Below are 24,180 nucleotides of genomic sequence, written 5' to 3'. Positions count from 1 at the left end.
CGCGGACGACCACCTTTGAGCGCTCGCCGTGACCATCACTGGCTGCGCTCAGGTTGTCGGCTGCATTCCTGACCTGCAAGACGCACGCGTCTGCGGGGCACCCTGCCTGTGCGGCGAGCGCTGGCACAGCAGGGTCCGCCTCTGACACTTTCAGGTTGAGGTACGTCGTGATGGTCACCGCTGACGTGTTTGAGAGCGTGTCGAACCGGCAGCCCGGCTTAGACCTCGGCGCGTCGGCGCACATGCAGTTGCATGACCCTGTGCAGTCGACTTGGGCAACGCCAAACAGTGGGTGGTTGCGGGGATGACTCGCCTGCAGGCCGACCGAAATGCGGTAAGGGAAGCCTGCCGTCAGCGGTATCTTCATTGCATCTTTGGAATTCAGAAAGATGCGGTTCTTCAGCTCCGCTTCGTGCGCCTCCTTCTCCTTGCGCGGCAGCCGGATGCAAAACTTAAGCGAGGCGTTGGGCTGCCTGGCCGCCCACCCGACCTTTTCGACCCTTCCGGGCTGCAGATCGGTGCGTTCAAAGCCAGCGGCCTCGCCCACCAGCGGCGCGAGCTCGTCGCCGAGCGCGCACGATACGCCGGCTTCCTCGCTTATTTGGGTGCGTGCGGCACGATCGTGACGAGCCATGCACGGGAGCGAGCGATAGATTCGCCAAATCGAGTTGAAGACAGTCCGGTGGCCCTCAGCGTTCAGGTGAAAGGAGTCAGCGCCGAAAAGATGTGGCACCTCGTCCGCATCGATGGTGACGACGTGGGCGCCCGTGGCGTTGGCTGCAAGGGCAAGCTTGTCGCGGAAGGCAAAGAGCCGATCTCGGCCTGTGCAGCCGACCACGTTCTCGCTAAAGTTCAGCCTGATACACTGCGACGCCTGTCTTGAACCTCGTGCCTCATTCTCGAAGCGCTTGCGGCCACTGACAATGTTGACGACAAAGGCGAACGCGCCGCGCGCGTGCAGCATGTGCAGCATAGCTTTGATTGAGCCCACTTCAGCCTGATCCTCATGTATGTACCCCAAATTGGGCAGGTACTCGATCGTTCCCAGCCGCGTGTCCGGAGGAATGAATAGGCTGGCGCACGTGCCGGCCAGAAGCGGGCCAGAGCCGCCGTCAGCGTTCCACTTTGCAATATGCGTGTCTCGCAGCCTGTCGGCTAGCAGCCTCGCAAACGACGGGTTGGCGCGGCCGTAATTCGTACCGCCGCGGGCGTTTAGCGAGACGGCGTTCGCACCTTGCGTGTTTGACCCTCCAAACACGGAGAACACTGCCCTCGACTTGGGCGGCAAGTCGAGGCTTTGGCAGCTGGGCGTCCCGCCCTCCAGAGGCAGCCGCGGCGGCGGCGGTGGCGCCAAAGAAGAGAGCGCGGCGGCGAAGGAGAGCATGGCGATGGAGAAGAGGCGGCGTTGGAGAGGCGAGGAGCCCCACGTTCTTTTATTTAGGTGTGCCGGTGATAGTACTAGCACGCGCCAGTTCGCACCTGTGTCGAGCCTGTCTGCTGTGAGAGAGAGTTGTTTTGGATAAATTCTTTTATTTGCAATACGAAGAAGGCCGTAGCTAAAGGGGGGATGCATGCCTCTGTGCGCGCGACCTTTGACACCCGGCCGCCGCTCAGCTCGCGTCCCACGATTTCCATCGCGCCTCTTCACGACCAGTACGCTGTGGAATCGTTTGCTCCCAGAACTATTAAGAAAACAAAATACGCGAAACCCCCACCCCCCTACCTAACTCTCCGACGTAGCCAGCCCTCTTGTGGCTTCGACGCACACGCTACTTCAGCCACAGAGTCCTGGACATGTCTATCAGAACTTCCTTGGGGGTGGGAGTCGCTAAACATATTCCCCGGGGCGGTCACCGCTGCCGCCCCCGGGGCGGTCGCCGCTGCCGCCCCCACAGGGCGATTTCGGCAAGTTTCATTATGAGTCGCCAGTTCGAACTATGAGTTGCCGATTCGACTCTCGGGGCCGCAGCCGTTGCTGCCCCCGTCCCCTCCTCGGATTCGTCAAGCGCCCGCCGTTCAAGTTTCGGGCGCTCATGCCTAAGTGAGGGTGTGAACGGGACTATGCCCCTCCCTGAGAACGAGCAAGCAGGTTTTCACACCGTTCAAACGCGGCCCAGGAGCGTCCTCGCGCCTCGCGCATTTGGCTGTGTGTTGCCTGACGAGGGTCGTGAGATCTGAGAAAGTACCGAGGTCGCGTGGAGCCGGCGAGCGCGCAGGCGTGCGTCCCTCACCCTTTGTGTACACCCGGCGCGCTGTCGCTGCAGAACGCTCCGACTCAGCCGGCCTGACTGAGGGCGTGCACACTGCGAAAAGCACTCCGAAAGGCTGCTCGGCGCGTCATGTTCACGGCAGGACCGCGGCCCGCCCACTCCGAGAGCGGGCGGGGCTTGCTCCCTCGCAAACCCAACCTCGGCGCCGAATTCGGCTTTCGCGCAGAGTCCATTGGAGACCAGTGCACGGGCGTCTGGTTCGAGGTGAGCAGCTCGTCCTCAGCGCCGCGAAAGGTGGTCCGGTACGACTCGGCGCGCCTCTTTGCCCTCCGCGGACCGTGGCGCGCCCTGTGCTCGATGACCCTCTCGGCAACCGTCCTGGGTGATGCCTCGGTCCGCAGCCAACTCGTCTACAGCAGCGTGCTTGCGATCGTGGCTGGTGCGGCCGGACCACGCATAAGCGCAGAGGTTGCCGCAGCGCTCGTGGGGCTCAACGGGATCGTCTGCGGCGGGCTGCTGTTTTTGCTCGCTCCGTTTGTTAGCACTGCAACTGGCCAGTGGTGGGCGCTGCGCGAGCAAGCTCTGAATGGGCTCTTTGGTGCCGTCAATGGGCTCAGCATCCACGCCGCGTGCTGGTTCCACTCTGGGACGGTGGCGGACTGCGCGGCACGCGCGCTGGTAAAGAGGCTCGGGACGGTGTCGCACGCCCTGCTGTGCAAGCAGGCGAGAGATGACCAGCGGCTCGACGACCTGGCGCAGCCTTCTAGAGTCCCTTGACACCGCCGGAGCGACCCTCTCCCCGCTCAGGCTGCACGCGCAATCACAGGTGCACTCGGGACTGTTGCTTCGCGAGGAGGCTGAGGCGCTCTCCTCGCTCCCCGAGCGGAGCGCTGTTATCTGGTCATGGATGACACTCTTCTGGTCGCGCGCGCTAGCGGGCGAGCTCGACGTGACGCCCGTACCCCACGCCGATCAGATGATGCCAGCCATCATGCAGCTGAGCCTCGACGGGCAGGTGCGGTGGGCGGTAGCAGGAGAGAAGGCAAAGAGGGATTCGGCTCGGGGCCGAGTGGCACAGCAAGGCGAGTACAGTACTCTGAGCGCTGAGCAGAGAGCACGTGAGCAGGCTGCCATCGGCACCTGCCTGTCCATCGCACGCGGGCAGCAGTCGTACCCGTACGTTCACCTTCTCTCCATCATCACTTCGGCGGCGCTCGTCGTCAACGCGCTGACGGTGGGCGTCGTCCTCGGGCGGCAGGCGGGCCTGGCGGAAGAGCCGGGACCGCGAGTTGCTGGCGTGCTCTTCGCCTGCGGCTGGCTGCGCGTCCTCTGCTTCACCGTTCTGCACGCGGGGCTGCTCGCCATTGGCGCTATGCTGGAGAATCCGCTGGGCAACGACTCCGCTGACCTGCCCGGCTTGAGTCACAACGCTTTCATGAAAGCCGAGGCGGAGGCTTGGAGCGCCGGCGTCGACCGCGCAAAGGCCGGACTCTGGTGGCGCGGCCTGCTCGCGCAGAGGCACAAACTATAGTCTGTGTGGCTTAATTTATGGAGCTCCTTTGTTTGTACGTGGGGTCTCTCTCTCTATATTATATCATCATGACGTATGCGCGGAGTTGTGTATCGTCTCACACATGCGGTGACCCGTTTCCGGCGTTAGCGGATTTTGGGCCCGCCCGCGCGCCCGGGCTAGGCCCAAAATCTGAAAAATGCAAACCACAAAATCGACTTCCGAAGAAAGACGGCTTAGTTTTACTTTGTGTATCATCATAACGCGGGTTGTGTAGCTTGCCACCATGCGGTACTGCTCAAGAGTGAGTGAAGTAAGGCCGTTGCTCTCATAAGTCATATCCGAGGGCGGACATCGACCACCTCGTACTGCAAGCCCTCGATGAGGACGACTTCTACGTGCCCCGTGGGCTGGAGGTATGTTAGGGGCGGGAAGAGGAACTCCGCCTCGGCGGGGAAGGCAGAAGCGAAAGAGATGTCCGGGCCGCGCTCATAGAAGGACTCGGTGATGAGCCGCAGCAGCACCGCCCTCCGGCTGGCCGAGTAGCGCATGGCGACCTCGAGGTCGGAGGTCGTGCTCATGGGCGCCAACTCAGTGCCGCCGCGCGCCATGAACTCGGCCGGTGCCGTGACATTTCTCATGCCGCGGTAGAGGCACAACCGCTGCATGGCCGTGCCGGCGTGTAGATCCGCCTCGACGGCGCGCAGCTTTCTGAGCGCCTCGCCCAAATTGGCCACCGTCACCGGCAACGGGTGCGGCTCTCCGCGCTCGTACCGATCTTGGTCGCGCATGGGGTCGTTGATGGCGGAGAAGGCGGCCGTGGTGTACAGTCGCAGCGCAACCACTTGTGCCTCCGTGAGCCTGGCGAGCCGGGCTGAAGGGTGGTTGACAAAGTCCGCGAGCCGCATCCCTCGCCGGGACGGTCTTCTCGGGAGCACGCCATTCACTATTTGGCCACGCCTCCGCCTAAATGACTGCTGGATCGTCGCCGCGGCCGCCGTGTCGCTACCACGCGCTCGCTCCTCCGCCACCACAGTGTACTCCGCTGCCAAGCGGATCGTCCGGCACTCGAGCACGTTGCCGTCTTCATCGCAGTCGCGCTTCAGCCCGTCCTGGTAGGTGAGGTCGCTTGAGCCCGCCTCGGCGTGCAGCACATACTCGAGGCACTCGCACGCGGCCGGTGTCCCCAGTGCAGCGACCTCCCTGGCGATTGCGGCGGTGCCCTCGGCGAGACCACGGTGCAGTCGACCCTCTGGCACCAGTAGATAGTGACTAATGCCCAGCGCAGCCTGCGCCGGCCGTCCAAAAACCAGCTCGTGCGCCCCCGTCGCGAACCTGCCTCCCCTCAACGTGGTAAAGGAGTCCTCCGTGTGTACGGTGTCGAGGCCGAGGCCGCTGTGCTGCACCGCCGCTCCCATCGCCCGCCGCAACTCACTCAGCTCCAACTCTGTGTCCGTTCGGCTCACCGGCACCGGCTCCCTGCCTCGGTTGCGCAGCGCGAGCCTGCTCAAGCTGGCTCGGTAGTGCCAAGCCATGCCGAGGCCTAGGGCTGCGAGCCCTCCCACTACCGAGCCCGCGATGGCGATACCGATACGGGGCGCTCCGGGATCGGCTTGTACCGTCGGCGGGTACACGGGCGGCAGTCTCGGCGGGTACACGGGCGGCAGTCTAGGAGGCGCAGATGGCGGCGGCACAGCCGGAGGTGAGGGTGAGAGTGGTGGGAGGCCCGACGGCGGCGGGGGCGAGGGAGGCGGTGGTGCCGGCTGCGGTGGTGGCGAGGGTGGCGGCGAAAAGGGTGGTGCAGAGGGCGGAGGCGTGGTTGGTGGGATGGATGGAGGCGGCGCAGAGGGCGGCGCAGAGGGCGGCGGCGCTGACGGCAACGGTGACGGCGGCGGCGCAGCTGGAGGTGAAGGTGAGAGCGGTGGCAGCCCCGATGGCGGTGGTGGCGAGGGGGGAGGCAGAGCAGGTGGCGGTGGCAGCGACGGAGGCGGCATCGAGGGCGGCGGGGACGAGGGTGGCGCAGTGGGTGGCGGCGGGAGTGGCGGCAACGACGGCGGCAGCGGGGATGGTGGTGGTACTGCTGGTGGAGGCGCTACGGGCGGGGCTGAGGGCGGTGGTATAGAGGGTGGCAGAGAAGGTGGCGCGAAGGGCGGCGGTGGCGATGGCGGCGGCGCAGCCGGGGACAACGGAGATAGAGGTGGCAATCCCGACGGAGGCGGTGGCGAGGGGGGAGGCGGAGCTGGCGGCGGTGGCGATGACGGAGGCGGCACTCGGGGAGGCGGAGACCAGGGTGGGGGACCGCGTGGCGGCGAAGTGGGCGGCGAGGTGGGCGGCGAGGTGGGCGGCGGCAAGCGCGGGGGCGGTGATGGAGAGGGCGGTGGCAAAGGCGGTGGAGGTGGTAGCGGCGCCGCGGGCGGCGGCGAGGGTGAAGGAGGTGGTGGCGGCGCCGATGGCGGTGGCGGCGGTGACGGAGAGACGTTGGGCCAGATCGGCGGGCGTGAGGGTGGCGGCGGGGACGGCGGAGGCGCTGGCGGTGGGGAGGGCGAGGCGGAAGGCGGCGGAGGGGAAGGCGAGGTGGATGGTGGAGGAGGGGAGGGCAGCGGTGCAGATGGCGGTGGCGGCGGTGACGGAGACACGTTGGGCCAAATTGGCGGACGTGAGGGTGGCGGCGGGATGGGGGAGGCCGAGGGCGGCCGCGGGTAGGGGGAGACGGTAGGCCATGTTGGCGGACGTGAGGGTGAGGCAGAGGGCGGCCGTGGGTAGGGGGAGACGGCAGGCGGTGGCCGCGAGGCTGACGGTGGAGGCGGCGAGGGCAAGGGGGAGGCCTCGACGATGTAGCTCTCGCTCGCAAGGGCCACGGACGTCAGGGCGGGCGCGAGTATGAATACGCGTTGGGCACGCCAAATGGCGAGCTCGCGTTCAAAGTGGTGCAGGGGACGCGCGCCGGGCGTATGTTTGTGTGTCGAGTTTTCGCCCATCTAATTTAGTGTTCAACGGCCCGCGTCGGCTGCCCCACGTGTGGAGTCTTGTGCTGTGTCTAGAGAGTACGCCCTCGGGTCAGGCATAAAGGGGGGGTGTATCCGTCCGTCCAAATCACTAGGAGAGTATTCTTTAGCTCCGAGTAGAGGGGGTGCGGTCTGCTGCTAGGGGGGCCCAAGGAAGCGCGAGGGAAAAATTCCGCCGCTGAGGGAAACCCGGAGTGCTGCCGTACGCCCTCGGAGACCCGTGTTATGGCCCTGCGACCGCGCACCCCCCCCACGGTCGAGGAAGAGGGTGCGCAATCTACCGATAGCCCCCGTAGCTGGTCAAAAGAAAGGAAGGTCAGAGAGGAGAGATGATACGCTCGGAAAGACAGGCGCACATTCCACACGCTCGTATGCGGCATGCCTTTGGCCCTCCGCCACAGGAGTTTTCACGTGCTCAGAACGGCAGCAGGCGGAAGCCCTGCGAGCAGAGGGGAGGGAGAGGAGGGAGCGCGGGAGGAGAGTGGGCGGGAGGGGCGAAGGAGAAGGGAGGGGTGGGGAGGCCGTGGGGCTGGGAGTGGGGCTGAGGGTGGGGGGCTCGGACCGACTTGAAGCAGAGGCGGAGCGTGCGCTGGCCAAAGGGTAAATACGAGGCGCCGCTCCAAGCGAGCGCCCCGAGCCTGTGCGCGTTGAGGAACGCGGGGCGGGGCGGTGAGGGCGGAAGGCGCGTGTTGCCAGAGTACGGCGTACGCAGGCGGCTGCGTGGCGGCCCCCAAGCGACTAACACGCATCTGAGCCCACAGCATCTAAGTTCGGCGAACTGGACGAGCACAGCAAACGTGACTAGTAGCTGTGACTGCAGCCGCAGCACGGCGAGCAGCGTGCCGCACAGCGAGAGGAGGTAGATGAGCGACGCGACCCGCCTCTCCCTCGAGCACATCAAGCGGCACATATTGCCCCATCCGACAAGGAAGCCGATCGCGCAAATCGAGAGCAGGTTCCCCAGTGTGTATTTCACTGCAAACGGGCCCGGGCTACCGAGGAGCAGCGAGGTGAGCGAGAGGAGCGAGGAGCCGAGCATCAGCAGGCCCGATACGAAGCAAAAGGCTGCACCGACGATGCGCTGCCGATATGAGAGGGCAGGCAGGCACCAGCAGCGGCACCAATACTGCAGCCGCGATGCGGGCGGGCCCATCCCGCCTCGCCCCATTACTCGCATTGCGACGGAGCCGAGGGAGCCCGCCTCCAGGTCGGCCAGCAGCGGCAGTCGCTCGTCCGACTTGCGCACGAAGAACGACGAGGCCTGCTTCCACGCGTCGGCGCCAGCACTGGTTGCGGCGCTGCTTGCGCTCGCCCACGACGCCGACGCCGAGGAGGGCGTGCTCATCCAGCGCTGCGTGCCGCACGAGAGCTTGCCGATCTGCGCGCCCAGCGGGCGATGTGACGACGTGTCGTCCATGCGAGTGACTTGTTGCCCTTCGCACTGACCTTCTCCGGGTTGGCATGAAAAGATTTTCGAGCCGGGCCCTCTCGTAGTAGGAACAAGGGAAGGCACACCACACACATGACGCCAAACACACGATTGCACGCACCGCACCGCACCCCGCACCCGCGCCCGCCGCCCCCCCGCCCCCGCCCCGCCTAGGTGGGAAAGAGATGAGGAGATCGGACAGCGAACGAAGGAGGAGCCGCAAACACGTATGGGTGGGAGGGTAAAGTTGTGCGTCACGCTGCCCGGCGTTTCTCACTTTCCGGGACAGCCCCGCCCTTGTGAGGCAGGAGGGTGTGACGACTACCCCGTACGCCCTGCCTCTTCTATCTACCCCGACGCCGACCGCCCATTCCCCCCTAGTGCAAGGATACGGTCCAGATAATTGTCGTCACATGCATCCTGGTCATCACTGCATGGCACAGGGCGCCTTGCCTGGGGCAAGGCAGAAAGCTTCAGGAGAATGGATGCTGCCGTGTCAGTCTCAGTCTTGTCCATCGATCTCGGCGCTCGGTGGGGCGGCGGGCGAAAACCAGGAATACGGACGCGGGGTGTCGCCGCCTCCTGGAACGAAAGAGCTCGCCTTCTTTTGCTGTGAGACAGAGTTGTTTTGTTTAAATTCTTTTGCTCTCGTCAAATATAACGCACGGGCCCTCAGCGGAGCTGGGAAGAGGACCGCCGCAAGCGGCGTGGCGTGGAGCGGTTGTGCATCTCCCTCCGGGGGCCCCTCTGCGCCGGGGAGGCGTTGTTGGAGGCTAGGACGCAAGCGTCCGTCGCCCTTTTCAAACTCGGGGCCCACTCCGCTACGCTCCGACCCGAATTTGGAGGGCCTAAAAGTTTAAGGTGTTGCTGCGCAAAAGGGGTCGGACACCGGGCGCAGCTCATGCTAAGAGCTAGAAGAGGAGATATAGAGAACAACCACCCTGTCCCGTTATTGCGTACACCAACACCACAAAACGCTCTCTCTCTCCTGTCCTCACTCAGGGGGGTCACAACTACCAAGTCCCTCGACTAGCTGCCACAGGGCGCAGCTGCCACAGGGCGCAGCTGGAGACGCTCCCCCTCAATCGGCATCCACCCCCACCCGCTCCAGCCCCACTTCTGCTGCCGAGAGAGCTGAATCGAAGCAAGCGAGCCATTGCATCTTGGCGTGCTCCTGGAGCGCGGCTTTCTGCGGCCACGAGCACGGCGGAGTCGGCGTCGTAGCGCGCATCGTTCCCGCTCATCGCCCATTCCTCCCGTGACGTGTGTCGGCCGCGATTCGATGTCGCCACCTTCATCGCCAACGAGGACTCCCTCGACTGCAGGGGGGCTCCGGCGCGGGGAGGGACTCCGCCTGCTGCGCTGGCCGACTGCGCCCTCCTCCTCCATGGGCTCGATCCGATTCCGCAGCGGCGGTGCTGCGCGGGAGGCGGCCGCGGGCACGCTGGGCTCGATCAGGAGCTTTCCCTCAGTTGCTCCGAAAGCACGGATTTGGCGGACGTTCTGCTTTCAACTTTACGTCTTGGCACCAGCTGAAGGCTTGGGTCCCACATCGCCGGATTCGTGCACGGTATTCGGATTTTGCTATTTGCTCGTGTGGGGGTATATCGCAGATTTGTCAATGGTACCGCGTCTGCGACGCGGGCGCCTTGCGGGCAGAGCCCTTAGCCACCCTTTTATCTTGCGCGGTCAAAAGGCTCCGCATGGGTACAATGGACTATTTCTTGAGGATCATTTCCTACTCATCAGAGCCGCTGCTAACTAAGGGTACGCGTATGCTGCCCAACGACGGGCCAAGATTCTATCACCCCGCCGCTCCTCCCGCTCGTCGCTGTCGATGTACTCGTACGCATCCTCACGCGCCGTGTACGCATGCATGCACGTCCTCGTTGAAGGGCTCGTGACCATCCCACTCGTCCCTCGCCAAGCCCAAGCTTACGCGCAGCGGCGGTGGCGGCGGGGTGGGTGGGCGCTCGGCAGCAAGGAGGCACTCAGCAGCCTCGAAGAGGCACGCCAAGGCGGCCTGCGGGCACGGCCCAACACTCGCGGGAGTGTGGCAGCAATATAGGGGGATCCCGGCGGACGCCCCAGGAGCCACACAGAGCTTGCGTCCGGGGGGGTGGCTCTCTGTAGGCCCCGTCCCGGCCGGGGCCGGCTGAGATAGTTCACCGGCGTCTCTCCTCTTCCTTCTCCCCTTCTTGTATGCTTTGCACATCGCGTCGATTCCTTTTCGCGTGAGCACCAGCCTGAAGCCCGCCCAGCATCTGAACCGCTCCCTAAGTCGAAGGAGCATCATCAGTCTCACCCACTTCGCTCTCTGCCCACCGTCTCCGCTCCCTCCCGCTTGAGCCGCCGTCGCGGCCCTCGTTCGTCCCACTGGCTGTTGGCCCGTCCCTGCGTTGCCTGCGTTATCCCTCCTCTGCGACTCCCTCAAGGCCGGCCGAGCCTCTTTCCACCCAGTGAAGAGCTTCCTCAGCCACTCGATGTGTTCCTCTCTCTTCATTATGCGCGCCGTAGCCTCATCATTGAGCTGGATCCACCTCTGCACCGCGCCCGTCGCCGCCTCGGCCACGACTTGCAAGTTCCTCGTGACCCCGGCGCCAAGGTCCCTCCAGCTCTTCTCCGAGAGATCATCTACCAGCGCCGGCAACACCCCCCCGACGGCTGGGGCTAGTGCATCGTACCCGTCCTCATCCAGCACCCTATACAGTAGCGTGAGCCCTTCAGCGCAGCGACATGCGCTATCCTCAGCGTCTTCAGCGTATCCTTGGAGTCGGGTGCCGCCTGGGCTACTTTGCTGATCGCCGTCCCCGTCTGCGCTCGCGCTACTCTGAGGAACCATCTGGCCTGCTCCCTATTCCCCAGGCAGGCGCCGCTAAGCAAGTGCGCCATCGTCGCGAGCCGCCGGCCGAGCCGCCGCCGGCCGAGCCGCCGCCGGCCGAGCCGCCAGACTGCGGGTGCGATGCCTCGGACCCCTCTCCGTCGTTTTCGCCGCGCGCCGCCTCGGGCTGCTCGGCGGCAGCAGCAGGCGAGGGCAAGTAGTAGTCGATCGTCGCCTGCAGCGCCGCCACCTGTTCTGGCGCGAAGATACAGAGCGGCGGCACGTTGCGCCAGCTAGGAAAGCGCCCGCTCGTGTCGACGCCAAAGCGCCTCTTTTCGGCTTCCAACGTCGCGAGGGTGCGCAGGACGGTGTCGAACCTGAGCGACTCCACGAGCCCCTCCTCGTACTTCTCCATGACAATTATGTACTTCAAGGCGAGCTGCGCGCGCTCGTGTTTGGTTTCGCCTGCTCGCCCACCTAGGCGGGCTCGTACATGTGTATCTCCTATTTATGTATCTAAAAAGTGAGTGCAGAAGATTTTGGGGGGGGGGGGGGGGTACGAGTTGGCGGGACGAGGGCGGCGAATTTGGCACAGAGCTCAGAGCCGACCAGTCGGAGTGCCGTGGCACTGCGTCCGCTGCCGCTGGCTGCAGCTGGCTGCCGCCGGCTGCCGCTGGCTGCCGGGCGCCCGCCGCAAATGGAAGACGAGGACTACGTGTTGGCGAGGGGCACGGGATGCCGGCCGGGGATGGCGATGAACGACGGCAACGACTTGACTGACACGGACAGCCACTGGCACGAGCTGCCGCCGCTGCAGATGGGCGACCTGTGCATCGCTATGGAAGAGCTGCTGGGGGATGCTGGCGAGGCGGGCGGTGCGCGTGTGGTGACCGATTGCGACTTTGAGGCGCTCTGCCGGATGGAGGTGACGTTCAAGCGGAAGAAGGGCGAGTACTTCGCGTGCTACGAGTTTGGCAATGCGCTCACTCCGGACTCGGACCAGATGATTCGTGGTGGCGGCGGCCGCGGGGGCCGCTGGCACACGAGGCGCTCGCCGCCTCCGCCGCGACGCGGTGAGGCACAGAGCATGGAGAGCCGAGCGCATCGGCGCATCGGGCCATCGCGTTGCTGTCAGGGCCTCGGCGACGGAGAGCGGGGCGGAGGAGGACGAGGCCGGGGCGGCGTGGAAGGGAGGAAACCTTCCCGTTTGAATAGTGCGGGCGCTGCCGGCCTGCCCGTAGTTTGTAACATGAGCGCAGTATAATTTACGCCATTACGGAATCTTAACTACAGCCGATTAATTGAAAGCCTGCCAGAGGCGTGGCTAGCCACCCTCCGAGGCGCCGTTCTCAATCGCCCTCGCCCAATAGATTGGCAGGAATGCGTGCGGACGAGCGAGCTGCCTGGAAATGCATGGACATGCATGAATGATGACGGGCAGGGCAGGCGATGGGTCGCACCCACACAAGGTGAGGCGCCGGTCTTCGAATGGATGGAAACCGGAGAGCTCAGGGCAACAACGCAAGATGAGACCGGAGCGCCGAGCCTCGCAACGGTGAGGGAAAGAGGCGCGGGCGGATGGTGCGAAGTGGAGATATGGGAGGACGGTGGACAATCCTCTGCGAGCGTCACACGCGAGGAGTGGGGGCCGGAGTCGCGCCGAGCCCGGGCAGAAAAGGGGGCGCCACGGAAGCTCAAAAGGTTGGTGTGCGGCGGGCCGGTGATAAGGGCGGCCCTCGTGCAGCGGACCGCCACGACCAGCGAAGGATGGGAGATTGCGGCTAGCCCATCCTAGAATTTACGCTTGATAAACCAGCCCGTCTCACTGAGTTTGAAGCTCGCCCGTCTCACTCTTTATGCTCCGCAACGAAACCAATTCGTATCGAGAGTTTTCACGATCAGTTCCGTTATAGCCCCGAGCAGGAATCGCCCTAGGGTCAGTTAACAGTTTTGCTGCGGCTCTCGCGTATGTCGCGTCTCGGTGCGCCGCGGTCGCGGTTGAGCGGCACCGGCAGCGGGGGCCGGGGGGCCCACCCACCACCGCGAACACGGAACAGCCCCAGCCCCCAAGGCTGCTAGAAAAGAGAGGAGATAAAGAGGTCGATAAAAATACGCGCGCCGCTGCGGCGCGCGCCCTTACAAAGCGATCCTCGCTGTCGCCACGCTGCTGCGAGACGCGCCGCAGTCCGGCGGGTCTGCGCGCGACCATCACGCGGCCGGTCAGCCCATTCGCAGCTGGTAGTCTCCGTTTTGCGTGATGTAGCGCACCCACGGCAGCGCCTGGTAGCCCGATTTCTCGATGATCTTCAGGTATCGCACCTGGATCCCCGAAACGGTAAAGTACGGAATCTCGAACTTGACGGTGATCGGCGGCTTGTCCTTCTTCTCCTCCTCGTTGGAGACCGACGGTAGCCCAAAGTGCGCGCGCATCAGGTACTCCTTGCCGCCGTGGAACTGCTTTATGCTCCTGCGGGTGCGCGGCGCGGGGGCATGTGGAACGCAAGGAGGCGGCGGCCGCGTGGGAACGCAAGGAGGTGCATTGGGCGGGGGCGGCCTCGAGGGGGGTGGACCCCACGGGGGGTGGACCCCCCACACACCCACTCGCGTCGCGCTCTGGCGCCTCATCTCGGCGAATCTTTCGGCGAATCTCGGCTAGTCGGTCACCACACAATCGCGTCGCGCTCCGGCGCGTACTTGACGGTGCCAATCGACGTCTTGAAGGAGGGCGTGTCGGCGTCGGCGGGGACGGGCACGACGATCTCGACATTGTTAGCCGTCGAGCGCTGCTTAAACTGCGACTTGGCCTTGATCATGTACTCGATCCGCGAGTGCGAGTGCGGCTCCACGACCGCCTCGATCCAGATGAGCGGCTTGACCTGCGTGTTGAGCCGATAGCTCATCAGCTCGAACTCGCCTGCGCGCGCGGCGGGGGGGGGGGGGGGGGCTCAACCGTTGGCTCTCGGGTGCCCGCCGTTGTGTCCGTGGTGCTTCGCGCTCTCGGATGTCTCACGGGCGCGTCTAGGATGCGTCTCGGCTCAAACGGACCATCGGGCGGGATGAAGGAGATCGTGCGGTCGTTCTCGAAGCGCGCGAGCCGGACGCACTGGTGGAACTTAATGTCCTCCATCTCGACCGCCTTGCCCTTGGAGAGCCCGCGCCCGCCCGTCCGCCGGCCGGTCGCCTCGAAGAGCAGCTTGTCGTTGAGGCCTGCCCACGTCGTGGGCGCGTCGTGGGCGGTTCGTGGCGGTTCGTGGTCGTGTTTCGCCCAAGCTTGAGCTCCGGCAGGCAACCCTGGGACAACTCTCAGATAACTCTCGGCGCGTCGCGCGGGTCTCTCGCACCGAGCTTGAGCTCAGGCATGCCGGACAGGTAGGAGCGCATTTTGAGCGAGCCTATGCGACACGTCGTGGATTGTCATGGACGAGTGCGGACAGGCGCATCGACGAGTACGTGAGCGCGCCGAGGATCTCGCTCCGCAGCAGCGTGCCGTTGGCGGCAACCAGCAAGTTGAGCCGCTCGACCACGTCGAGGAAGATCTCGTTCTTGCGGTGCTTGATGCCCTCGGAACGCCACGAGACCGCGTTGGTCACAGCCATCGGCGGCTTGACCACCTGCCGAGAGGCGCGCGCCGATCAGGTGCGGCGGCCAGGCAAGTTGCCGACGTCTGATGCGGCGGGTGCAGCGCGCCTCGAGCTTGTGCGCCTCCTGCGTGATGTACTCGCGCAGAATCTTTGGCTCTGAAACCTGTGGGGGGAAGCCAATGGGTTGCGGGGCAGGTTGGCCGTGGCCAAAGAGTCTCGGCGTGTGAGACGCGCGAGTCTGTTTCGTGTGCGCGTGGCCCGTCGCGCACCACAGGGACGTGTGTAAGACCGACCGATCGACCGCAGGTGTGGCCACCACCTCTCGTCCATCTGGCAAAAACCTCGCGCGTTTCTGGGAAGTGTCTGGGACGAGTCGCGCCTGCGGGTAGCCAAAGTCCATCATCTCGTCCATCAGCTCGTAGGTAATGACGAAATTGTCGCGGATCGACTCCTCCTCCAGCTCCTTGAAGTAGTCCTTGAAGACCTGCCGCGCAAAAAAGGGGGGGCGTGAGGCTGCGCCGTCCCACACGGCGCGCCGCGCAGAGACGCCCCAGCGCAGCTGCGGCGCTGGCCAGGGCAATGGAGCAGCGGCCGCGCGCCTCGACGAGGCGGTAGAGGAAGAGGAGGATCATCGCGGCGTTGGAGTTGCGCTGCGTCACCGCCATAATGTACAGGTTGTTGTACTTTATGTAGATGTAGGTTGTGCCTGTGGGAGAGAGCGTGGCGGCTCAGCAAAAGCGCAGCCGCTGCGGCAGGGAAATGCGGTGGCGACGCACCGTGCTCGAGCCACACTGGGCGCTCGTCATTGGCCTCCGCCTCCAGCACGTGCCCACTGAAGCGTTCGACGCAGTTCATCGGCACGTCCCCTCTGTAGTTGCGAGAGATTATCACCTTGCCCTTCATGTCGAGGATAAAAACCGCAGACGCCGTCATCTTGGCCGCTGGTGCGGCCTGCAAGCGGGACAGGCGCGCGCGGCGCTGAGAGAGAGAGAGGCGCAGCCACACGCACGCAGTCGCGAGCGGCGACGCGCCTGCTCCAGGCAGGCTTGTGGAAATCCTTGCGCCCGAGAGCAGTGACTGGACCTGAGAGCGCAGCAAAGGGGTCGGCTGCGAAGCCTATTGGCGACGAGCCGTCTGTTCGGGCGCGGCGGGACGGTAACGCGGCACGGGGGCGATGTTGCGGCGGTTGGGTTGGGGGGGGGCTGGCGCGGAGAGCCACCCTTGTGCCTTGAGCTCTCTGTGGCGGCGCGCAGGAGTTTGCAGGGTGCGGAAAAAAATTTGACGTGCCGGCTGGCGCCGATCGTCCTTCCGAGATCCTGCTCGTGCAGGTGGGGACCCTGTCCTTCTCCCACCCCTCGTTTCATGGCATGTCCGTTTTATTTATTTATACGGGACTGGCGCGCACTGGCACTAGGTTAGTTAGGTTAGGTAGGAAGGTGAAGAACAGCCAGGCAGGCTCGGACTGGACACCAACGCGGTATGGGTGGACGCTAGACAGATGATTACGACACGCACGAGCGACACACAGACAGCACGGCGCGCACACAACTCGGCTTGTTTTTCTTTTCAGTCCGCACCTGTGTCGAGCCTGTCTGCAGTGAGAGAGAGTTGTTTTGTTTAAATTCTTTTTATCAAATGTGCCGTATCGGGCTTCCGCCAGTCCACGGACCACGCCCTTGTCGTGGCTCGTGCCAGCTGTGAGAGACTTTTGAAGAGGTTGACGTAAAAAGGAGACTGTAAGGTCTTAGGATGGAGAAGCTGTGGAAGGAGAGTAAGTACCACCACAATGCACAAACCCACACACAAGAAATCTCTCTCAAGAAAATTGGGCAAAAACGGATGATTTCGGGCATCCGTAAAAATATCTGAAGATCCCAATATAGGATTCTCCCCAAACCTTGCTCAGCTGATCCAGCACGGGCCGTAGGCCAGCCCTGGCCAAAGAAACCAGCACCTCATTGGGCTTCCCTGAGCGTCACAGCTCGGTGATCGCGCCGGCCGGACACCACTGTAACGGCCGTTCCGGGCGTTTGAACGCGACCTTCGGGGGCAAAGACATGGGCTCTATGGCTCAGACTGGACTCCTCTTGGTCCCTTCTGATGCCCTAGGCCACACCTGGACCTTACCTGGGGCTCTAGGGGCCGGGCAGGGTTTGCCCCCCGAAACTGGCATGGGGGACCTTTCAAGGACAGGAGTAAATAAATAAACAAATAAAACGGTCAAACAGAGAAGAAGATGAGTACTGAGACGAGATGGGATTTAGGGACATGCACATGACATGTGCACCCAAGGGGGGGGGCGTGCCGGTCCTTGAAGCGTGCTCGACCTCGTCGTGGCAACCTGCACGGCAGCGCTGGTAGGCGCGATGAGCGTCGTGCCACCTGACCCGAGACGGGTCGCAGGCGTCGTACCGAGCGCGTCGAGACTGTGTTATGATGCGCTCTGTACGGGTGAGTCACGTCGGCGTCAAAGGAGCGACGTGCGACCTGTCAGCGCTCGCCGCTCGCCGCCGCCCTGCCCTGCCCTGCCCTCGCACAAACAACCAACACACCCAACACACACACACACACACACACACACAACTCCTTGCCCCCGCGCCCTTCCGCCTCACGCCCTGCGCCTCACGCCGCGCAACCCACGCACGCCCCACCCCACGCCCCTCACCTCGCGCCTCACGCCTCCCTCCCCGCCCTCTCAGGCATTTCCCCTCCCTGCTGCTCGCCGACTCCCCCTCCCCCCGCATGATCGACGACTACCCGTCCTTCAGCGACGTGTGAGCTCTGTGTCTTGATTTGCCAACAATACACCTAATACAAGGGCACACAGAAAAGAATTTTGCAACGCTCTCTCCGCACCGCCCTGTCCTCGGCTTTGCCAAGCGCGCCGCCGCCGCCCCCCGCCCCCCTTCCTGTATCCGCCGATGCGAAAGCGGGACTGCCCTCGCACCAACCGGGTCCGGGCTCCCACCGTCCGCAGATGATCAAGGTTGGGCGCTTCGAGATCGCCACCGAGGAGCTCCTCGGCTCAGGCGGCTACGGCAAGGTTGTTGCCCCCTCTCCATCGCTGTCAGCTGACGGCCGCCGTCAGCTCGCCCTCACCGCAGCTTCTCCCCTCAGTTTTTTTCGCCGTCGCAACGCCACCGCCACCCACGCCTCACTCGACCTGCATTCTCCTCCGCTGCAGGTCGTCGCCGCGCGCGACTCCAAGAGCGGCGAGCGGGTGGCGGCAAAGCTGGTGGATGCGCGGAAAATGCGCAAGGAGGCCGTGCAGCACGAAGTGGGGCTGCTCGAGATGCTCAAGCACCCGCACATCGTCGGCCTCCGCGGCTTTGAGGCCGTCTCCCGCGGCGACTGCGTCATCTTTATGGAGTTGGCGGCGCACGGCGCGAGACACTTCCGAGACACCTATCGCGCAGTGTCGCCCACACCACTCGCTACGCTCTTTTCTCCGCCGGCCCATGTCTCCACCTCCAACCCCCGACGCCTTTTTGCAACGCCCGAGCGGCAGCGCCCGTGCAGACGCGGCATGCCCTCCGCCCCAAGCTGCCCTCACCGCCGGGTAGTCAGCCACGCAGCATCACGGGGCGTGCATTGTTGGCATTCCTTCCGCCCTCCTCCACACACAGGCGAGCTCTTTTCGCGTGTGCTGCAGCAAGGCCCGCTCACGCAACGCCACCCCCCCCACCTCCGACGCCCCCTGCCGGCTCCTCGCCACATGGGCTCCGCCTAACGCCTGGTCATCGCTTGCCCAGCGCCATGCACAGTCGAGGACGGACGCACAGCGACACGTCCGCGACACGTCCACGATGCGCCCATCTCCAGGCTCGCTCACCGAGGAGGACGGGCGGTGCTACTTTGCGCAGCTGATGTCGGCGGTGCGTGCACACCATGCACAACGGCGTCGTCGACGGCATGTCCATGTCCTGTCCATGCCTCGTGCCGCAGGTGCAGTACATGCACGACCAGGGCGTCATACACCGCGACCTCAAGCTCGAGAATGTGCTGCTTAATCACGCCGACGACTGCAAGGCCTCCACGCGTTTGCACACTCTGCGGCTCCACCCGCACTATTCCCAAGCGGCTCCACAACACATTGCTGTGGCTCACACTCCCGCGGCTCCACGCAGCCGCACACTCCTGCAGCTCTGCACTCAGGTCTGCGACTTTGGCCTCGCCCACCTCTTTCGGCGCGAGCGCGGCAAGATTGTGCGGCGTTCAACGAGAGCGGCTCAAAGGCGCACCTCCCCCAAACTCTCTCGGGAGCCTCAAATTATATAGGTGCGCGAGCAGCTCAAGGAGATTTGTGGCTCAAAGTCGTACGCCGCACCTGACGTGCTCGTCGGTCGCGGCTACGACGGCGCGGCGACGGACCACGGAATCGTGCGGCATTTGTTCCGAGCCCCGAGCTTCTCGAGAACTCCCCATAGGCGCGGCAACTGACATTTGGTCGTGCGGCATTTGCTTGTTCGGCTGTCTCGCCGGTTTCTTCCCGCTGGACGGCGCGTGCTATCGCAGAGATATCGTTGAGCCCAGGCTTGGCCCGCTCTGCCGCTGTCGGATTGTGACTCTTCCGCGCTAGCAGCAGCAGTTGCGACCCGTCGAGGTGCCCCTTTCCACGACAAGGGCAAATATCAGAGCCATGATGACAGCGGTGTTTCACCCGCCCGGCGCAGGCGCGACAACGCAGGATTGGCGATTCGTGCGCGTGTGCAAGGTTTCGAGACACACCCGCGCTCGTTTTGGCGGATCCAGAAAGCACATCCTCACCTATTCGGGGGTACGCGCAATCTTAGGCCGTCATCCAGGGCCATTCGCTTACGCGCACCGTCTTCAGCTTCTACAACCGCGAATGCCCGCTCTCCGCAGAGGCCGCTACCCCAATCGACGGTGGGGCCATCTCGGGCTCATCTCAACTTGTCTCGGTTCATCGTGCGTTAGGCGGTCCACCTAATCGACGGCGTGTGCCTACGCTCTCCACCCACCCCACCCTCGCGCAAGCGATGGGAGCCTCAGCCAGCCTCGGCGTAGGCATGCTCTCGCTCAACCCGACGAAGCGTTTCACCATAACCGATATCCTGTCCCACCCGTGGCTGCGCAAGAGGCGCGCCGTCTCGTTCGGGCAGGTGCCGTTTCTCACCACCATTGCCTCCGCTCACCGCCACTCCCGAGCCCGCCGCCGTCGCCATCGCTTACATCTCCACCACCGCCCCGCTGCCCTCGCCTCCGCCACTAGTGGCCGTTCCGTCGCCTCCGCGGCCGTTCCGTCGCTTCCGCCCGCACATTTCCGCACTTCCCCGGCTGCTGTTTGTTCCGACTGTGATCCCAACGGACCTACAGTTGTCGCCCCTCAAGCTGCTCTCAAGCCTCCCCCCCCCCCCCCCCCCCAGGAGAACATGCGCATCCCCGAGTTCAAACGCAAGGGAGTGATCAGCGATTTGCCCGACTATCGCACGCCGTACCGCACTTCGGTCGCCGCCGCTGCCGCTGTCGCCGCCGCCACCGGCGCGGGCGGCAGCGCCGGCTTCGTGGTGCCCACGGGCGGGCAGACAATAGGGCACCAGGAGAGTATGGATTTGGAGGAGTACGGCCGGTGCGCCTCGCCCTTGCCTTCCGCACAATCACCACCCCATCGCGACCACGCACGTGCTTCACACACACCAGCACGAAACACGCCTTCAGGTTGAGACATGAGTCGGCGGGCGAGCTACCCAACTACCGCGGCAGCGCGGGCTCGGACGCGCGCATTTCCTGGATCGAGGCGACGCGTCACCGCCGCCATCCGACCCGAGTAGGTTCTTTCACGCGCTTTTGCTCTGAATAGGCGACCGCCGTCGCGCCCGATCTTGGGCCGAGCTCCTCCGAGGGGGCCGGCCCGCCCCTCTCTCTCCAGCGGCAGCACGCTTTCCTGGGCGCCCTCCCTGAGGGCGACCCGAGGCCGTGACATGGCGTGAGCTTTTGGTTTTGTGCGCTACGCGTTGGACCAATAGTACGCGGTCGCGGAGCGTGATCCCCTTTCCGCGGAGTAGTCATGATGTTCTGAACTTCTGATGACGATAGCTCGTCTCGCCGTTACGCCGAAGTCTTCATCTCATGACTCATCGCGGCCACGGGCCACTCCGAGATGACCCGTGCGCTCTACGTGCCAAGCCCAAGGTTCGGTCCTCGGCGCGCTCGGGGGGGCCAGGGGGATTGATAATGTGTCATTATTGGGTATCCTTTGTCGATGGACGCCCAACAGTTTCGATTTCCCTCCTTAGCGCCCCGGGTAGAGCGTGGCCTCCCCTGGAGCCTGCCACGCCCGTTCTGTCTAAGCCCAGGGTTCAGCTTTCCTGTTGATCCTTATCGGACTGCGGACTGGGGTGCGAGTTCCATCTCACTGTCAGTGTGGCGTCGCCGGCAGTCATTGGCAGCGGTGCTACACACACTACGCCTTCATTCGTTTCCAAAGGAGTGTTTTCTTTTGACAGGTCGAGAGCTCGGGAGATATTTGTCTATGCGGGATGTTTTTCTCTTTTTCGGTTTTCTTTTTTGTGGAAGAAGCGAAGAAGGTGCAGGCCATGCATGGCTGGCTAAGGTGCAGGCGTGCGAGGGCGCAAGCTGCGTCGTGCGGGCTGCTAGCTGGGTGCTCACTTGTGTTGTAAGCTGCTGTTTTCTCAGGGCGCGGGCGGTCGCGCAGTGCGTGAGCCGCGCGGGCGTGTGTAAGTGTATTGTTGCACAGGAGTGCACAGGCATGAGGGGTGAAGCATTCCTGGCCGAGCCGCCCGGGAGCGCGCGCGACGTGCCACGCGCGCCTCGCCTGGTGGAACGGGGCTGTCGCGGGGTGCTGTCAGCCGCGCAGTGATCGGGCGGCGCGAGCGTGCGTGTGTGTTGAGTGTCCAGCAGGCCTGCTAGCAGGCTGTGCAGCAGATCTGGTCGGGTGGCGGGGCGTGTGCGCGGCGGCCGCCGCGCGCGGCGTGCCGCCGCGCGCGCCTCGCGCGGTGGAGCTGCGTCGTGCCGGGCGCGGCGCGCTCTGGTACGGCATGGTGCCTGATGCAGTGTGCAGGCGCCTGGCAAAAGGCGCGCGCGCGCGCGTCGCGGCGTGAGTGGTCGTGCGTCTGGCTCTGGTGGTGCGAGAGGCGCGTGGCTAGTGCGGGACAGCCATGGGGCGCCAGCACAGGGCAGACGCACATGGCACAGGCAAATTTGCGCTGCGCGTGTGTTTGCGTGCGCGCGGGGACGTACGAGCGGATTTCACGCGGTGTGCGTGGAGAAGGGCATGAGAGTGGCCGGCCGCGCGTGGCTCGGCGCGTGAGAGTGCGTGTGCCCGAAGGCGAGAAGGGGCCCGAAGGCAGCTGACTAGACTTGCGCCCCGCATCAACGAGGCTTACAAGAAAAGTCAGGGCCTGCACATAAAGCCGTCATAGAAGACTGCGGCCGCCCCAGCAACTGAGCGTCTCGCTGGCGGACGGGGAGAACACAACGAAGGGACGTCCGAAACGCAACACAAGAAGGGACGCACGCACGTGTCCATCACCGGGATGAGATCGGGAGATACACACATCTGCCGAATATCTCCCGCTGGCATAGACCATAGTTTATTTGTCGCCGATCTGCAGCGGTTAGAACCTCGCGACTGGCTAGGTAGCCGCCCATCGGAGCGCCGCCTCGCCGGGGTCTCGGCTCTGACGAGCCATGCTAGCTCCGGCCGCAGCCCCGCCCAGCCGCCCTTAGTTCGTCCCCTCAGTTTAGAGAAGACTAATCCTGGGGGAAGCAACCGTCTCTGGGGGGCGGGCCCCCCCGGCCTGCACTGTGATTATTATTTGCTTGGCCGATCTCGGAGTCCGTCTCGATCTGGAGGAGACGGGTCATCCCCGTGTGCCGTGTGAGGACCAGATCGCACATTCACATTGTCGTACTCGTAGCCCTCCCGGCGGCGGCGCCGGCGACGACCACTGAGACGTGAGAGAGGGAGAGCGCGCGCGCGGGGCGTTTTTGTTGTATGACACCGCCCGTCCCGCACAGAGAGCGAACCGTCATTGCGCATTCCGATAGTGTGGGTCACCGCTTAACGTATTTGTGCCGCCGCGCGCGCCTTGGGACGTGTCCGTCTTCCAAGTCTCGAGATCCCACCCACATCGATCCCCTCCACACGCGCGCGCGCGCAGCACACATCGTAACACGTGTCTATGCACACACATTGAGGAGCGCGCCGCGAGTAGGGAGGGGTGGAAGCCCCCGCCGCGCCGTCGCGCGCCGATGGAGGCACGCACAGTGATCCGTCTGCCTGTTTGTGCCGCTGTCGTATGAGTGTTAGGACTTAGGTACGTTGTTAGCTCAAGACACAGAGCTCACACAAAATCACAGTCGATGAGCTGTCGATGAGTGACATTCAAAACGGCAACAATGTACTCAGACAGTTGCTACTTCTGGCATCATCGGAAGCCCTCATCGGGGAATGGCGATTGATTGCACGCAGTGTAATGCTCCCAAGCCATCTGAGCGTCTCGGTCAAGACGCGTTGCAACACGATCGTGCATGTGCCGTTTATCATTGACCCGATTGTCAACCAGCACACATGGTTCGTCGGATGTCTTGCAGAGGAAGAGAAAGCACGGGGTGCCTCTGAAGCCCCTTGCATCAATGCAGTGGCCATTGGGGGTAGCGTGCAACGGTCGGTGCTGTCGGTCTCCCCACCCCGTGCAGAACCACTTTTGCTGCACTGGGATGTGCTGGCCATCGACGATCACTTCATTTGCACCGGGAACGTGTGGGTAGTCGCAAACTAGCTTGTGTTGCGCCCGGCGCGCCATAAACATTGGGTTGATGATCGCCGGCCAAATCGGCTTGAATGGGCTAAGTGAGTGCCTGCCATAGACGAACAAGCTGGTTTGGTTGTGTAGCTTGTCCTTTGCGGTGCGTTGGTCATTGACCAATGCTATCAAGGGCCACAAAGACGTCCCGTGGCTATGCACTTCTGGTGTTGAACGAGTTGTTGTTCCGTCGAGCGCCAACCTCACGCCGGCAAGAATGGTTGAGTGGACGTCCATCAAGGAGACGGGCGCGCTGACGACCTGCTCACTTCGAATCACTCCCGGCCAACTCAAGATGAGGGGAACCTTGCGCACTCTCTCTGCGAAGTGATTGTGGAAGTCCGTCTTGTCCATCACACCCCCTTTGTAGTGGTTTCCAGTCACCTGCTCAGGAGTCCACGTAGCGCCATGGTCGCTGAAGAATAGGACCAGTGTACTCTGCCGTAATTTCAGCTCTCCCAGGGCCTCCAGGAGGAGGCCGAACAGAAAATCCGATTGCGAAACTTGGGCGTGGTATAATGCGGTGCCAATCTCTTCCATGGTGACTCCAGCCACTTTTTCGGATCCCGACATCCAATCGAGCAAGACGGGGTAGGCCGAAATGAACTGTTCGAACGTCTCCGGCGGTCCATGTGGACTGTGAAGTGACAGCGTCAAGGCAAACGGGGCGTGGTCTGGTTCGATTGCCAACGATCGCAGTGCCGCGACGGCAGCCTGCGTGTACACGTATTCTTCACTTGTGTTGAACAGCGATGCTGGCTTGATGGCACCCACTCCTTTCCCTTCGACCCGTCGAGCGCTGGCCATTTGTGGATGGTCCAAGTTGATGCACCGA

At 63.9% G+C, this 24,180-nt stretch overlaps 4 protein-coding genes across 5 annotated transcripts; 1 reads left to right on the top strand and 3 right to left on the bottom strand.

Annotated features, from left to right (window-relative positions):
• Nucleotides 1-4,055: 4,055 nt before the first annotated feature.
• Nucleotides 4,056-8,142, bottom strand: EMIHUDRAFT_98901 (hypothetical protein; the record flags this gene model as incomplete). The annotated part of the gene is made up of 4 exons (XM_005785582.1): nucleotides 4,056-5,388; nucleotides 6,020-6,545; nucleotides 7,082-7,164; nucleotides 7,505-8,142. 4 exons carry the CDS (start codon nucleotides 8,140-8,142, stop codon nucleotides 4,056-4,058), a joined length of 2,580 nt encoding a protein of 859 aa, XP_005785639.1.
• A 4,907-nt stretch (nucleotides 8,143-13,049) lies between these two features.
• EMIHUDRAFT_434096 lies at nucleotides 13,050-15,806 on the bottom strand. Of its 2 annotated transcripts, XM_005785660.1 has the most exons (11): nucleotides 15,776-15,806; nucleotides 15,588-15,639; nucleotides 15,333-15,507; nucleotides 15,156-15,262; nucleotides 14,936-15,040; nucleotides 14,663-14,719; nucleotides 14,436-14,586; nucleotides 14,317-14,367; nucleotides 14,021-14,182; nucleotides 13,640-13,889; nucleotides 13,050-13,442 (listed from the first exon to the last, which is right to left on the bottom strand). In XM_005785660.1, the coding sequence occupies exons 3-11, from the start codon at nucleotides 15,487-15,489 to the stop codon at nucleotides 13,196-13,198; spliced, it is 1,287 nt and encodes a 428-aa protein (XP_005785717.1). In that variant the 5' UTR covers nucleotides 15,490-15,507; nucleotides 15,588-15,639; nucleotides 15,776-15,806; the 3' UTR covers nucleotides 13,050-13,195. The 2 variants fall into 2 exon arrangements, with proteins under 2 accessions (XP_005785717.1, XP_005785718.1); XM_005785661.1 differs by having other exon boundaries at nucleotides 14,317-14,366; nucleotides 14,435-14,586; nucleotides 15,588-15,780.
• A 1,608-nt stretch (nucleotides 15,807-17,414) lies between these two features.
• Nucleotides 17,415-20,652, top strand: EMIHUDRAFT_352448 (hypothetical protein). The gene is made up of 15 exons (XM_005785581.1): nucleotides 17,415-17,435; nucleotides 17,534-17,599; nucleotides 17,741-17,939; nucleotides 18,183-18,431; nucleotides 18,502-18,585; nucleotides 18,712-18,762; nucleotides 18,835-18,913; nucleotides 18,984-19,055; nucleotides 19,230-19,270; nucleotides 19,350-19,424; nucleotides 19,495-19,513; nucleotides 19,585-19,679; nucleotides 19,944-20,146; nucleotides 20,236-20,314; nucleotides 20,378-20,652. Exons 4-15 carry the CDS (start codon nucleotides 18,363-18,365, stop codon nucleotides 20,495-20,497), a joined length of 987 nt encoding a protein of 328 aa, XP_005785638.1. The 5' UTR covers nucleotides 17,415-17,435; nucleotides 17,534-17,599; nucleotides 17,741-17,939; nucleotides 18,183-18,362; the 3' UTR covers nucleotides 20,498-20,652.
• Nucleotides 20,653-22,967: 2,315 nt separating this feature from the next.
• On the bottom strand, nucleotides 22,968-24,152 carry EMIHUDRAFT_202443 (hypothetical protein; the record flags this gene model as incomplete). The annotated part of the gene is made up of 1 exon (XM_005785580.1): nucleotides 22,968-24,152. One exon carries the CDS (start codon nucleotides 24,150-24,152, stop codon nucleotides 22,968-22,970), a length of 1,185 nt encoding a protein of 394 aa, XP_005785637.1.
• Nucleotides 24,153-24,180: the final 28 nt, after the last annotated feature.

Source organism: Emiliania huxleyi (assembly GCF_000372725.1).
Source record: "Emiliania huxleyi CCMP1516 chromosome Unknown EMIHUscaffold_16, whole genome shotgun sequence".
Lineage (NCBI taxonomy): Eukaryota > Haptophyta > Isochrysidales > Noelaerhabdaceae > Emiliania > Emiliania huxleyi.
Note: the sequence above shows the minus strand (reverse complement) of the source record. Positions and strands in the feature narration are given on the sequence as shown.